Source organism: Nematolebias whitei, chromosome 20 (assembly GCF_014905685.2).
Source record: "Nematolebias whitei isolate Nwh7 chromosome 20, NemWhi1, whole genome shotgun sequence".
Taxonomy (NCBI): Eukaryota; Metazoa; Chordata; class Actinopteri; order Cyprinodontiformes; family Rivulidae; genus Nematolebias; species Nematolebias whitei.
This window is the reverse complement of record NC_056517.1, coordinates 29,798,860-29,812,296: the sequence shown is the minus strand read 5'-3', so window position 1 is coordinate 29,812,296 and position 13,437 is coordinate 29,798,860. Positions and strand designations below refer to the sequence as shown.

The 13,437-nt window shown below is 42.0% G+C and overlaps 2 protein-coding genes across 2 annotated transcripts in view; one reads left to right on the top strand and one right to left on the bottom strand.

Moving 5' to 3' along the window:
* lnx2a (ligand of numb-protein X 2a) overlaps positions 1 to 5,807 on the top strand; it is a 12,289-nt gene extending 6,482 nt beyond the window's left edge. The window contains exons 2-10 of the mRNA XM_037694319.1: positions 1,562 to 1,791; positions 1,871 to 2,008; positions 2,104 to 2,303; positions 3,279 to 3,689; positions 3,777 to 3,950; positions 4,150 to 4,327; positions 4,402 to 4,627; positions 4,707 to 4,865; positions 5,402 to 5,807. Of these exons, the coding sequence (XP_037550247.1) occupies positions 1,562 to 1,791; positions 1,871 to 2,008; positions 2,104 to 2,303; positions 3,279 to 3,689; positions 3,777 to 3,950; positions 4,150 to 4,327; positions 4,402 to 4,627; positions 4,707 to 4,865; positions 5,402 to 5,537 (1,852 nt within the window). The 3' untranslated portion in view covers positions 5,538 to 5,807. The remainder of the gene's footprint in view (positions 1 to 1,561; positions 1,792 to 1,870; positions 2,009 to 2,103; positions 2,304 to 3,278; positions 3,690 to 3,776; positions 3,951 to 4,149; positions 4,328 to 4,401; positions 4,628 to 4,706; positions 4,866 to 5,401) is intronic.
* A 2,084-nt stretch (positions 5,808 to 7,891) lies between these two features.
* gtf3ab (general transcription factor IIIA, b) lies at positions 7,892 to 11,796 on the bottom strand. Its single transcript, XM_037693965.1, has 9 exons — positions 11,648 to 11,796; positions 11,459 to 11,553; positions 11,295 to 11,379; positions 11,131 to 11,219; positions 10,971 to 11,044; positions 10,816 to 10,896; positions 10,573 to 10,745; positions 8,075 to 8,122; positions 7,892 to 8,002 (listed from the first exon to the last, which is right to left on the bottom strand). The coding sequence occupies exons 1-9, from the start codon at positions 11,756 to 11,758 to the stop codon at positions 7,892 to 7,894; spliced, it is 867 nt and encodes a 288-aa protein (XP_037549893.1). The 5' UTR covers positions 11,759 to 11,796.
* Between the last annotated feature and the right edge of the window lie 1,641 nt (positions 11,797 to 13,437).

Below are 13,437 nucleotides of genomic sequence, written 5' to 3'. Positions count from 1 at the left end.
AAAGCAGAGAAGAAACCCAAACAGGACTCCAGTCAGCCAACAGGTGAAAAGGAGGAACCCAGACCCAGACCAGTGGTCATTCCATATGTTGAGGGAGTATCAGAGAAACTGAGACGTTTATTTTCTAAACATAACGTCCCAGTGGCTTTTAAACCCCAAAATACATTACGGCAAAGACTGGTTCATCCCAAAGATCCAGTCCCCCGGCACAAACAGAGCAATGTTGTGTATGCTGTTCAGTGTCAGGAGGGCTGTGATCAGTCTTACATCGGGGAAACAAAACAGCCACTGGCCAAAAGGATGGCCCAGCACAGAAGATCAACATCATCAGGCCAGGACTCTGCGGTCTACACTCATCTCCAGGCCAGCGGTCACTCTTTCAGGGATGAAGATGTTCACATCCTGGACAGAGAGGAACGATGGTTTGAGAGAGGAGTAAAGGAGGCCATCTTTGTGAAAAGAAACCGTCCATCATTAAACAGGGGTGGAGGCCTCCGGGTTCAACTGTCCCCCTCTTACAATGCTGTGATTGCTAGTATCACTCAGCCCTCTGTGAACAGTACACAGCCATCAGTGTGCTAATGATCCATTGTTAGGCTGATGGTCCTTCTTGAGCATGTGATCAGCTGGTTTTGGTTGTCAGCAGCAAAACTGGTTGATCCACCCTGAGAAGGTGCTATTTAAGAGGCTGAGCTGAAAACAGCTCCTCAGACTGAGGAAGTCTCTCGGATGAGAGACGAAACGTTTCTACATTTTTTGTTGATTTGCTTTGTTTTGTTCTTTTTGAATGTCCAGAGGACCAGATTTAACTTTTTTAGATTAAATTTAAATGGAGCACAAAACAGCTGAAAAAAACAGCTGAAAGTAGCTGAAAAATGTTTAAATTTGCACTAGCTGAAAGAAGCTGAACAAGAACAAAATGAGAAAGGAGCAGTAAAAGGTTGTAAACAGATAAAGATATGAAGAATGTAAAATGAGCTCAATTCTATTATTAAATCAATGGCAGAAAAGGCTAAATATTTCAAAAAAGCTAAAGTTGCACCAATACCAAAAGTCATCACAGGATTGTTCTGAACGAGATGAACAAAACGTTCAAAAACAGATTGAAAAACAGATTTATGATTTGATGAAATGGCACAAAAATTATGGAACGAGAAAAATGCTGAAAAACGAACGGAAGAATTTAAAATAGGATCACAATCGTGTGAATGCTTGATAAGTGTTCACTCGCACAATTACAACACTTGTCACCTGTTGCTTATGGTTGGAGGGTGTCACCACATTGATTATTTGAGTCAGTTTATATCTGGTTTTATTTTTAACTTTTTCTATTTAAGTGAGCAACTTGTTTGTTTGTTTTTCTCAAAGAGCTTTTTATTATCTATTTAAAGAAAATACGTGAAAGTTACAGAATTAAATGGGTTTAATTCCCTCTGCTCTCAAACGTCTCCAGAAAGATTTTCCTGTCAGAATGAAACTCGCTCAGCTTCAGTGACGTTGAACCTGGCTTTCTTTGTGCGTCAGATGGACTAACAAACTGACACCTGTTGCTTGGTGAAAGGTGTCCTGGGACTCGTAGTCAGCAGACGAGCGTGGACGGGCCAAGATGCGAGAGCGGTGACGAGCGAGCCATGGTGACCAGCCCCTCCACGTCCCCTCATACCCCACAGACAGACCTGAGGGACCAAACGCCCTCGCCGAGCCCTGGACCTAATAACACCAACGGATCTGCGTGGACGGATGACGCCGGCCTCGACAACCCCGCCTTTGAGGAAAGCACTGAAGAAGACGGTGAGTCGATCCTCTGGGTTGGCAGGAAGTATCAGTGAAGGTAGATTTTTGGTTAAAGTTCGTGTTTTTCCACCTCTAGGTGTGGTGGGGTTGGAGCGCGTGGTCCCCAGGGTGAAGCGGCCCCTCAGTAATCCTTGCATCCATCTTCTCCGCTCTGTCAGCTCCACCTCCTCTGGCTGGGACTGCCCTGAGTCTCCACCTCTGTCTGCTGAGGAAGGTACAACAACCCTCCCTGAAAAAAATCCAGATCATAAATTCAAACAATCGTCTTTGGCGCCTTGTATCCATCAATGCGACTGGTTCGTCCGTTAGGCTGTGTGAAGCTGCCCTCTCTTCCTGAGGGAGAAATAACCACCATTGAGGTCCACCGGTCCAATCCGTACGTTGAGCTGGGTATCAGCGTTGTCGGTGGGAATGAGACGCCGCTCATCAACATAGTGATTCAGGAAGTGTACCGAGACGGGGTCATCGCACGCGACGGGAGGCTGCTGGCTGGAGATCAGATCCTACAGGTGGGAAAACTGTTCCTGCTCATGATTTATCACATTTACAACTAATTATTTAAAAATATATCGTATTTTTTGAACTAAGGCACTTAAAAGCCTTTAATTTTCTCAAAAATCGACAGTGAGCTTTATAATTCGGTGCGCCTTATTCTAGTTGTGCTTACTGACCTTGAACCAATTTTATGTGGTTATTGTGAATGAGTCGAATAAAGTTTGACTTATCTGTTTTGTTTTGCTTAATGCGCCTTATACTCCAAAAATACGTTGTGTATGAATTGTCTTTCAGGCTTTCCCGCATTGCTAAGCTTTACATTAGGATTCCATTTAATTCTATTCTATTCAACAGGTCTCTCTTGTAAATGAGCCCTCGTGACTCAATGAGACTAACCTGTATAAATAAAGGTTGAATGAAAATTTTCTTCAGATATATTAAAGAATTAGAGATGCATCAAATTGGTTAACGCTCACAAATTCCCAACATGTTTCCAGACAGTTAAAGCACATTTGAAGTAGCTCATTCGCAGTATCAGGCATTTAACGTGGAAGATTTTACTCAATATTTCATGCCTCTTTCAACCCTTTTCTTTGTAGTTGCCAATAATTAATGTCGCTCTACTAATCAATGTTTTTCTCCTACAACAAAGGTCATGTGTCCTCATCCTGACTCAGTTCAGCTTCATTTAATCTACTTTTAGGGTTGAAAGGCATCACCTTAATTATTTATGTTTAACTTTATTTTTAGCTTAGTAACATCAACCAAATGTTTAGCAAAAAAAAAAAGTGATAAACTATTAATCTGTTCAAGAAAAAAAAAAGAAATAAACACAACTCAACAACCAGCTGAAGAAAAAGCTAAAGCAGGTTGTTGATTATTTAGGAGCTGCTGTTCGGGTTCACAATTTAAACAATTACAGAACAGAGAAAAGGGTTTTTTTTGTGCTTTTTCCTGATTGAACTTTCCTTTGATGCTTTTCTTCCAAGGTGAACAACGTGGATATCAGTAATGTGCCACACGGTTTTGCCCGCTCCACCCTGGCGCGGCCCTGCACCACCCTGCAGCTGACCGTGCTCCGGGAGCGTCGCTGTGCCTCTCGGGCGCCTCCCTCCTCCTCCTCCACGCCAGCTGTCCCTCACGCTCCTTGCTCCACGCCTGAAGGGACCCCGTCCAGCCCCGCCACGCTGAGAATCACGCTCCACAAGCGAGACTCTGCGGAGCAGCTCGGTATCAAGCTGGTGCGGCGGACGGACGAGTCAGGAGTGTTTGTGTTGGATCTGCTGGATGGAGGCTTGGCAGCAAAGGACGGCAGACTGAGGAGCAACGACCGGGTGCTGGCAGTCAACGAGCAGGACCTTCAACACGGCACCCCCGAGCAGGCTGCTCAGATCATACAGGTACATTTGGACCGTTCTGGGCCTATTCTCACAACATGTTGTCACGTTACAATTCTCTTTATAACACCGATAACTGTTCGTCTACAGGCCAGCGGAGAGCGAGTCCACCTGCTTGTTGGTCGACCCACAAAACCAACTCCACCTCCCCCTCCAAAATCCAGCTCAACCAGAGATCTTTACTGCCCTGAACACTTCCTGCCTAATCACAGCTCCACTCCGAGTCCTGTACCCATCCACCTGTCCCGCACCAGTACACACAGAGTGAGTGTGTGTCTTTTCATGTGAAGAATGTGGCTTGTGATAAAGTAAACTTAATATTTTATTTTCTTATTACTTTAGAACTTTAAATCTGTAGTGGGACGAGACATGAGCCTTGTGGTACACCTGTGTGGATTTTGTTTTTATCACCCTGTTCACAACCTATCATTTAAATAGTGCTTGTTTCATGATACACTCCAAGGATCTGTCACAGTGTGTGACGTGTAAGGAGAAACACATCACTGTGAAGAAGGAGTCCCATGAGTCCCTGGGGATGACTGTGGCAGGGGGGCGGGGGAGTAAGAGTGGCGAGCTTCCAATCTTCGTCACAAGCGTCCAACCACACGGCTGCTTGTCCAGGGACGGACGGATCAAAAGAGGTGAGCGTCGTTTCTTAAGCCCATAACAGGACTAGTTGAACATTGTGTCAGAAACCTCCTGCCTCCTCTGTCAGGTGACGTCCTGCTGAGCATCAACAGTCAGGACCTGACCTACCTGAGCCACAGCGAGGCCGTAGGCACGCTGAAGGCCAGCGCCGCTTCGCCTTCAGTCCAGCTGCGGGTGCTGGAGGTCAGCATGGTGGAGGAGCATGACCACGACGAGCTGCTGCCTCACACTCACGACAGCGACTTTGACGCCAACTGGTCCCCCTCGTGGGTCATGTGGCTGGGCCTACCCAGGTGAGGATTGCTTTGACGCAGAAGTTTAAACGGAGACCTCAGCGGTTGTCAGCTTTTTCTCTCTACTCTCGTCGCGCAGCTACCTTCACAGCAGCCATGAGATCGTGCTGCGGAGGAGCCACCCAGGCAGCTGGGGCTTCAGCATCGTCGGGGGATACGAGGAAAGTCATGGCAACCAGGCGTTTTTTATCAAAACCATCGTCCTCGGCACGCCTGCATACTACGACGGCCACCTCAAGTGAGTGATCAGCTCTTCGCGACTTTCTGCAAATTAAATATCTCTAGTTTATGAAAAATGAGCCTGATGTTACAGCTTAATATGAGAGCAATTTAAACATTTCATTTGAACAGCATTATTTCCTGAGGAATTCAATAGATTTTGGGATACTCTGTATTGTTCTTCGCTAATAAATGAAAAAAGTAAATTATCATTCATAGTCGAACCTTATTTCAAGGTAAGACAATGTTGTCAAAAACTGTGAAAAAGACAAATTACGTAAGATTCCAGTTTTAGATTTTTAGAGTTTTCTGCAGTCTTGTGTTTTAGGAGTTTAAAATTGGAGTCTTTTAATTCAGTCTTTTCGAAGCAGTGAGCAATTCAGTTTCTGTACTTTGTCTTGCATTCATGTAAGGAATCAATTTCTTAATTCAGACAAGGTTTTAGTAGATCCGTTAGGAGCAGAAGAGTTTAGCATTTTGGAGGCGTTACCTTCACCAACGATCTTATTATAATCCCAAAACTCCCAGCTGACCCATCACTCCGTGTCCTTTTAGGTGTGGCGACATGATTGTGGCAGTTAACGGGCTGTCGACAGCAGGGATGAGCCACTCGGCGCTGGTTCCTATGCTGAAAGAGCAGCGCAGCCGGGTGGCCCTTACTGTGGTCTCCTGGCCCGGCAGTCTAGTATAACCAGGACACAAATCATTGGGCCCGCCCCGCTGAGTCCACCCAGAGTGTTCTATATGTGGAACAACCTTGACCAAAGTGAACTGGTACATGCTACTGTACATCGCTCCATATCGGGCTTAATCCAGGACCAAAAGCATTCAGAAATGCAGACCCAGCAGGACCAAGCCTGAGGAACTGATCCAGATCGTGCCACGTCACTCGACAGACTGCACTCACATGAAGCACTGCTGTGTTCATATGGTCATGTTGTCTTTGCTCCCGCTGGGAGAACGGTACTGCAACTAAGCGACTCGTGATGTAATCACCTCACTGAGCAGTTGTAGAATCCAGGGTTGTGTTCAGACGGAGATGTCGCCGCAGGTGGGAAGAAAAACAAAACTGTCTAAACCTTTATACAGGATATAAATCACTTTAATCCAGATGTTCTGCTGCAATGTGTCCATTTGAATATGCCTCAGGCCTTATTCGAAACCTGCCGCATCCTGAGGGGCTCGTCGGCCCTCAGATATCACCATGGCAACCAGCTGCCCCATCAGCTGGTCTTTTATACACGTGCGAATGTGTTTTCTGTAATAAACATTTCCTTTTAAGGATGAACGACTCTTTTTTCATGCAGTGTTGAAGTTTGTTTTAAAGGGTGGAGGCAACAAAGTACACGAGTTCTGGTAGAATTTTATTTTTAAAAATAAAAGCAGTTTTAAAGTGACTTATTTTAGAAGATGCATCATTTTCTTCAGACAGATCAGAATAAGCTTTATTATCATTATACCGAAATACAGTGAGATCATGTTCGTACGGTCGACCGAAAGATGGGCGTATTGCACGTTGCTGCTGCTACTGGAGCGCAGCCTTTTATCCTTTTCCAGAATACATTTTTAGATAAAAAAGGGTAAAAAGCCATGAGTATAGGATAGTGGTAATAAAAATTTTTTAAAAAAAAGATCTCTTGACACCTTGTCCTATCAGAACACTAAGACATCAAAAAACTGCCAACAAGCACATTTATAAACACTTTACATGTGCATTTGACAGCAAGACGGTGAGATTTGTCCATGAAGCATTTCCAGATAGACCATAGTCCTGATAAGATGTTGGCCAGCACAATTCTGATAAGTCTTCACAGAAGTTCTTGGGGGGTGGTTGCGATAAACAAAGCTTTTCCTTAGTTTACACATGTATCCCAGGAGAAATTTGATAAGTCGGCCCGTTTCCGAGGACATCCGGGGGGGGGAAGTCAGATTCAAGTAAGGCACAATTGTTGATTTATTTTCCAGGCAGACTGTTTTCTTGTCAGCATCGAGTCCTGCTGGCACTTTCAAGATCCAAAATGGCCAGATTTGTGAGCGTTCCACTGGTTCATGCTTACGAGCCTCCTCCAATGTTGTCTCCAACATGCTGGAAAGTCCCAGAAGCCGCAGGTGGGTTGTGATTTTCACAAATTGCGATTTTCACAAATTGCTTTTATCTTATGGTTTAGCTTGTAAGTCAGCCGAGTTTGAGTACTCAAAGCATGAACCAAACTTTCACACAGATTTGGTAGTTTTGCCAAGGACGAAACTGCTGCCGCCATCTTCTTTAATAGCAGATAACATATGAATCGGCCGATGCCAAAAAGCAGAAACCCTGCTATCATGAATCCAATTGTATAAACATCTTCGGCGTCTTCCTGAGACAAAATGGAAAGACCTAAACTACTCCTAAACTCCCCACGAATCCATGATGTATCCTACTGCGTGAATCTCAGCAGGGCATGAGGGCTCTCCAGGACTGTCGCTTTGTTGAAAATATTTTATAGATTGCGTTGAAAGTCCAGCTGACCAGATCCATGACAGTATTTTTCGTTTCGAAAGATGTGCAACAGGAGCTCTGATGCAGAGCAAAAAAAAAAAAAAAAGGCAGGAGAACAGAAGGAGAGAAAAAGGCACCACCTTGCACAAGAGCGAGTGCAGAAATATTAAGAGATACTGTAAGTATTAGTATAAAGACATAGGTATTTTTATGATTAGATTTAAACTTAATACATTAAACTTCAATTAAAAAAAACAAACTCAGATTCTTGTATTTTTACACATTCAGGCTCAAGGTAGTGAACTGTACCCACTTTGGATGGTCCTGAATGTATTTTTAAAGAGCATTTTAAAAATACATCAGTACTTTAGGTTTGAGAGAGAAAAGTAGAAAACTTATCTTAAAGATTTAAAAGGAAAAGAGCTTGGAAGTACACTACAAGACCGAGTGTACAGTGTCATTAAATTGGAAACATTGCTAGTATAGAGTTTTAATGAGGTTTAAGCACCAAAAAGCACAGATACTTAATTATTTTAGTGTTAAACAGCTTGACAGGTGAGGCAGCCTCAAGACTTATCCTTTAAAGTTGTATTCTGCAGCTTTAGAGTGAGACCGTTGGTTTCTTCTTTATTAGCTGCAGCAGACTGTGTGACCGTTTGATTCTTTTTAGGATGTTTCTGGAAGGAAAGCGGAGCATCATGCACATAAGTGACAAGATTCGATGTAAGAAGCTTAAGGGGGAAACTTACCTTTTTCTTTGCTGGGTTATGCACCTTGCTGTGTCGCCACAGGGTTTCCTAAAAAAAAAAAAAAAAAAAAGTAGCACCAGTTACCAATTAAACCCCCAAAATAGTCATCTGATCAAGCTACATCTTATGTTTTGCATGAATTTGCCATCTAAAACCCTTAAAAATACATAAGTGGAAAACCTACAATTTTAGAATCATTTTCACACAAATAAAACAAGTAGAACTACGCACCCTACGCCAATTATAAAACTTACTGTATTTTTCGGACTATAAGGCGCACTGGATTATAAAGGCTCGATATCATGGAACGGGTCCGTTTTCATACATAAAGCGCCTGGGTTAAAAGGCTCAGTGTTGATTTGAGAATTTAAAAAAAAAAAAAAAAAAAAAAAAAAAAAAAAAAAAAAAAAAAAAAAAGATTTTAAGTGCGTCTTATAGTCCGAAAATTACGGTAACCATAATCAAAAGGACACCAAGTTTAAGCAGTTTTGCATTTTGCTTTTTCCTAACTTGTGCACGTGTGTCTGTTAGCAAAATCTCATGAACCAGAGGACAGATCTGAATGAAACTTAGATTCATCACTGGATGCCCCGCTACAACTTTTGGAGTCACCCCTTTTCAAGATGGCCACCACAGATAATTAACATTAGCCAACAAAACTTTGGTCAATTTTACAGAGACTGAGCTAAATTTTGATGCAGTCGCTAAGAGTCATCACATTCTGACTCATCAAGTCTTGAGATTTAACATTATGCTCAATATCAATTTTAAAGTTTAACCAAAATATCCAACTCCATATGGCATACAGTAATTTGTTTAAATTTCTGGCATGAAAGGCAGCTAGATCTTTAATGTCACATTAGGTGATCCACATGAACTCTTCAGAATTTAGCTACACGAGTCATTTGTCTTAAACTTAAGTTTTAGGTTTTATTTGCTATGGAAAATAAAAAGGTTTATACCATACCAATTTATTTATAGAGCACTTAAAACAGCAACAAGGCCAACCAAAGTGCTGTACAATAGAAACATACAAGCACAGCGGACAAGAAATAAAATAAAAAGATACAAATAGCCGTGGATAACTAAATGGACAACACTGGACTACAGACTGGATCAAAACAAATCACACTGCGTCAAAGGCAAGGGAATAAAAGTGGGTTTTCAGGCGAGACTTAAAGACTGAGTGTGGGAGCCTGTCTGACACGCAGTGGCAACTCATTCCACAGTCTTGGACCTGCAACAGAGAAAGCCCTGTCACCTCTGAGATTGTGACAGTTTCTGGAACTGAAAGGAGCATCTGGTCTGCTGACCTCAGAGAGCACGGTGGGACATATGGCTGTTGAAGATCAGTGAGATAGGATGGGACAGAACTGTTCAGTTAGTTAAAAACGTTCATGAGTATTTTGAACTGGATCCGAAGGTGAATGGGAAGCCAGTGCAGGGAGGCCAAAACTGGAGTAATGTGCTCTTTATGGCCTGTACCAGTTAAAAATCGGGCTGCAGCATTTTGGACCAGTTGTAGACGTGCAATGGAGGGCTGACTGATTCCAAACAGAAGCACATTGCCGTCATTGAGCCTGGATGTTATAAACACATGGATCACTCAAGATTCTTTTTGGACAGTATGGGCTTCAGCTTAGACAGCCGCCTTAGCTGGAAAAAAAAAAAAAAAAAAAAAAAAAAAAAAACAGTATTTAACAATCATGTTTACGTGACTGTTAAGTTTCAGGGGAGGGGTCCATTATCACTCCCAAATTGGTGACGCTGTTTCTCTAACAGAGCTAGAGAGAAAAGGTCAATGCAGTGGTTCATGGACGTGCCATTGGGATGGAACAAGATGACTTCAGACCTCTTCTCATTGAAACTTAAGTTTAAAGCCATCCAGTCCCGGATGTCAGCCAGGCAGTCAAGAAGAGGTTGAATAGAGCGTGTGCCTCTGTGCCTCAGGGGGAAGTAAATTTGACAGAATTTGACAGATTCAATTTGATAGAAATGAAAGGGAATGTTGTGATTGCAGAAAATAACACCTTGTGGTAGCAGATATAAAGAAAAGAGAAGGGGATCGAGGATGGACCCCTGTGGTATCCCCCCCACTGAAGCGCTGCTGATGCTGAACTGAAATTTTTGATACCAACAAAAGATTCTGTCAGAGGTAGGGCCTAAACCAATTAAGGGCTGCCCTTGTGATGCCCACCCACTGCTCTAGCCTAGAAATGAGGATCCCATGGTTGATGGTGTCAAAAGCAGATGTAAGGTCCAATAGGACAAGCAGCACAAAATCACCTGCATCAATGGCCAATAAAATGTTGTTAAAAACCTTCAGTATAAACCATTAGAAACCATTTAATTCATGCTGTGAAATGCAGTTAGTCCAAATTTTGTTGCACATTAAATAATGTGTAATCTGCCGTGGATGGCACAATCTCAACAGGAAACTACTTTGATACAAAGAGAGAGAGATTGTGTATTTAATTGTTTTTAGTGAATCACCATACCTTCACAGCAAAGCTCTTCCCACAGCCAGGACAGGCGCAGCTGAAAGGTTTCTGCCCCTCATGATCTCCCACTTCATGGTCCTTCAGTCTGAAGAGGCGACTGAACTTCTTATCACAACCTTCTCTGGTGCACGAGTAGTACTTTTTATCCCGAGAGCTCACACCCGTCTTGGCTGAGAAGACAATTGTTGAGAAGTTGTAAAAAAAAAAAAAGACTTCTCGCTGGTGCAGAAAACAACGTACCTTTATGTTCTTCTCTGTGCTTCAGATATTCTGACCACGTTTTTGCACAGAAAGGACACAGCTCAGAGTCACAGGGGTAACCTGCAGAACCAAGAGTAGGGCTTTTAATCCGATTATATATACATATATATACACACACACACACACCAACTAACCTTCATGCACTCTCTCGTGATGTTTTAGTTTTCCTCGGGTGGGAAATTCTTTTGTACAGCCATTAAAAGTACAACTATATCCAAAAGAAAAAGGTTTGAAATACTAAAATAAACAAACAATTCTTATTTTTTTACCATTATCTGCAGTGCATAGACTCACAGAAAAGGCAGAGGATCTCCATGTTCAAACTTGTGAGCCTTTAATTTGTTTCTCTTGTTGAAATCCTTCTCGCACCCCTCACGATCGCACTAGTAAAAAGCACCTCGGAAATTTTATTTCACATTAATTGCACAATAAATAAAAGCAAAGAGGGTTTGCTTTACCTGATATCGCTTTTCCTGGTGCTGGTGGACTCGTGCCAGGTGGCTGGAGGTGACGAAGGCCTCGGAGCACCCTTCAGTCAGACATCTGAACAGCAGAGCAGAAGTCTTTCGAGGCACTCGTAAAGTTTATTCTCCAAGTAACTTTAAAGATGAACATGGCTTACTTGTTAGGCTTCTCACCGCTGTGGCTCAGCTCATGGCTGGTGAGCTGGTAGAGAGTGCAGAAGCTCTTGTCACAGTTCCTACAGGAGAACGGTCTCTAGAGGAAACATCAAGACTCGTTCGAGCACAAGCTCCACTGAATGAGTCACTTAGTTTAACATGTTCATGCGTTCACATTGTTTGCTGCTTACCACTCCTGTGTGTTTGCACAAATGAGCTTCTAACCTCCACGATTCACTGAATGCAGCTTTGCAATCCAGAAAATTGCAAATGTAATTGTGCTGATTGTGCAACTTCTCCATCTCTGACACCAGATGTAAAGGAGGAAGGACATTCAATGACCCACAAACACCCCACTCACCTGAGCTTCATTTATCTTATTGGAACGTACCATTAAAAAATGGGGGAGTCCTGCCCAGTTCAATTAAAACTGGAAAAATTAGCTTTGTATTTATTTTTTAACTGACTATGCCATGAGCTGCTCTCATAGATGACATACAGTTTGCAGGAAAACTGATTTTAGCCCCTAAATTAAATAATTTCACTTATTTTCAAACATCCCAAAATGATTCTTTCACATTCATTGATGCACGCTTTTAAAATACTCACTTCTCGTCTGCTGATTTTTGTTGTGGACTGGCAGGAAGAAAGGCGACTGAGTGTCTGCATCCATCGGAGTTTACCACCCTAATCCTAATCTTATCGCTCCCCTCATAATTCTCTCTGATAGATGGGATTTATTGTTTGCAGAAACTGGAGAGATCCTGTCTAGACCACAAACCGGAAACTAAACCTTAAAGTTGAAGTTTGTTATAATCAAAAAGGACTTATAAAATGAGAGTATTTAATGTTTATATGTTTACACAATGTGGGTCAAGAATAAACTTTTGATGCAGATTCTTCAACATGATCAAATCAAGCCAAATGTGTGTTTTATGGTCAGTTTAGGTACTTTTAAAGTTTATTTTAATTTTTTTTTGCCTCATTTTAAGTTGTTTTGTAAATTTGTCCAGTCTCTCTTTGTTTTTTATGTTATTTTGATTCATTTTTAATTAATTGCATCAATTAGTAGCATTCATTATTCATTTTTTTTGTATTTGTTTCATGTAAAGTTGAGTATTTATTCTTTCTGTGTCATTTTCAAGAAATTTTGCAACAATTTGTTGAAGTTTTATGTAAATTGCACTTATTTGGATCAACTTGAGTCCAGTTCTGGTTGTTTTGTCAATCAAACTTTATGACTAAAGCACTTTTCATACAACAAAGAGCAACACAATGGACATTTTAAAAACAATAAAACCAAAAAGCAGACAAAAAAAATCCATAAACACTAAAAATAGTTTTAAAAAGAAAAAAATTACAAGAATTTGACAATAATGATCAAATATGAAGAACTTGTGAAAAGTCAACAGCATTAATGAAGAAACCTAAGAGGTAAATATTGGAATTACACAATAAAACAAATATATTTCCAAGTGAGCATGCATCATTCAGGATACATTTCCAAGTGCTGAAAAAGTACTAAAACATAAAAAAGGCAGACATTACTTTGAATAAAATCATTAATTTAAGTATGCAGAGTCAAATTTTTGCTTCCCACACTGGAACATCTGCACCAAAACAAGTTCCTTCATCTTTGTGACGTTACAATAAAGAAGTTTTCTTTTACTTTGAAAATGCTCTGTCTTTAAAAAAGTCACAGGCAATCAAACGTCGTTATCTGCCTGAGCAAACGTTGCAGATCGTCCTGTGTGCTCGCGCCGTGATCTCACGTGAAACCTTTGACTGACTTTAGTGAATGAGGCCCATTGAGAGCCTGCTGGGTGTCACCTCGGTGCCCTCCTCCCACGCTTCAGGTAAGACTGGAGCAGTTGGCGCCGTTATCATCCTCTCATCCGGCGCCCATACCACTACCACACCTCCGCCTGCGCTGTCAGGGACAGGATCAATACAGCTGGCCCAATGTCCACATATATGGCCG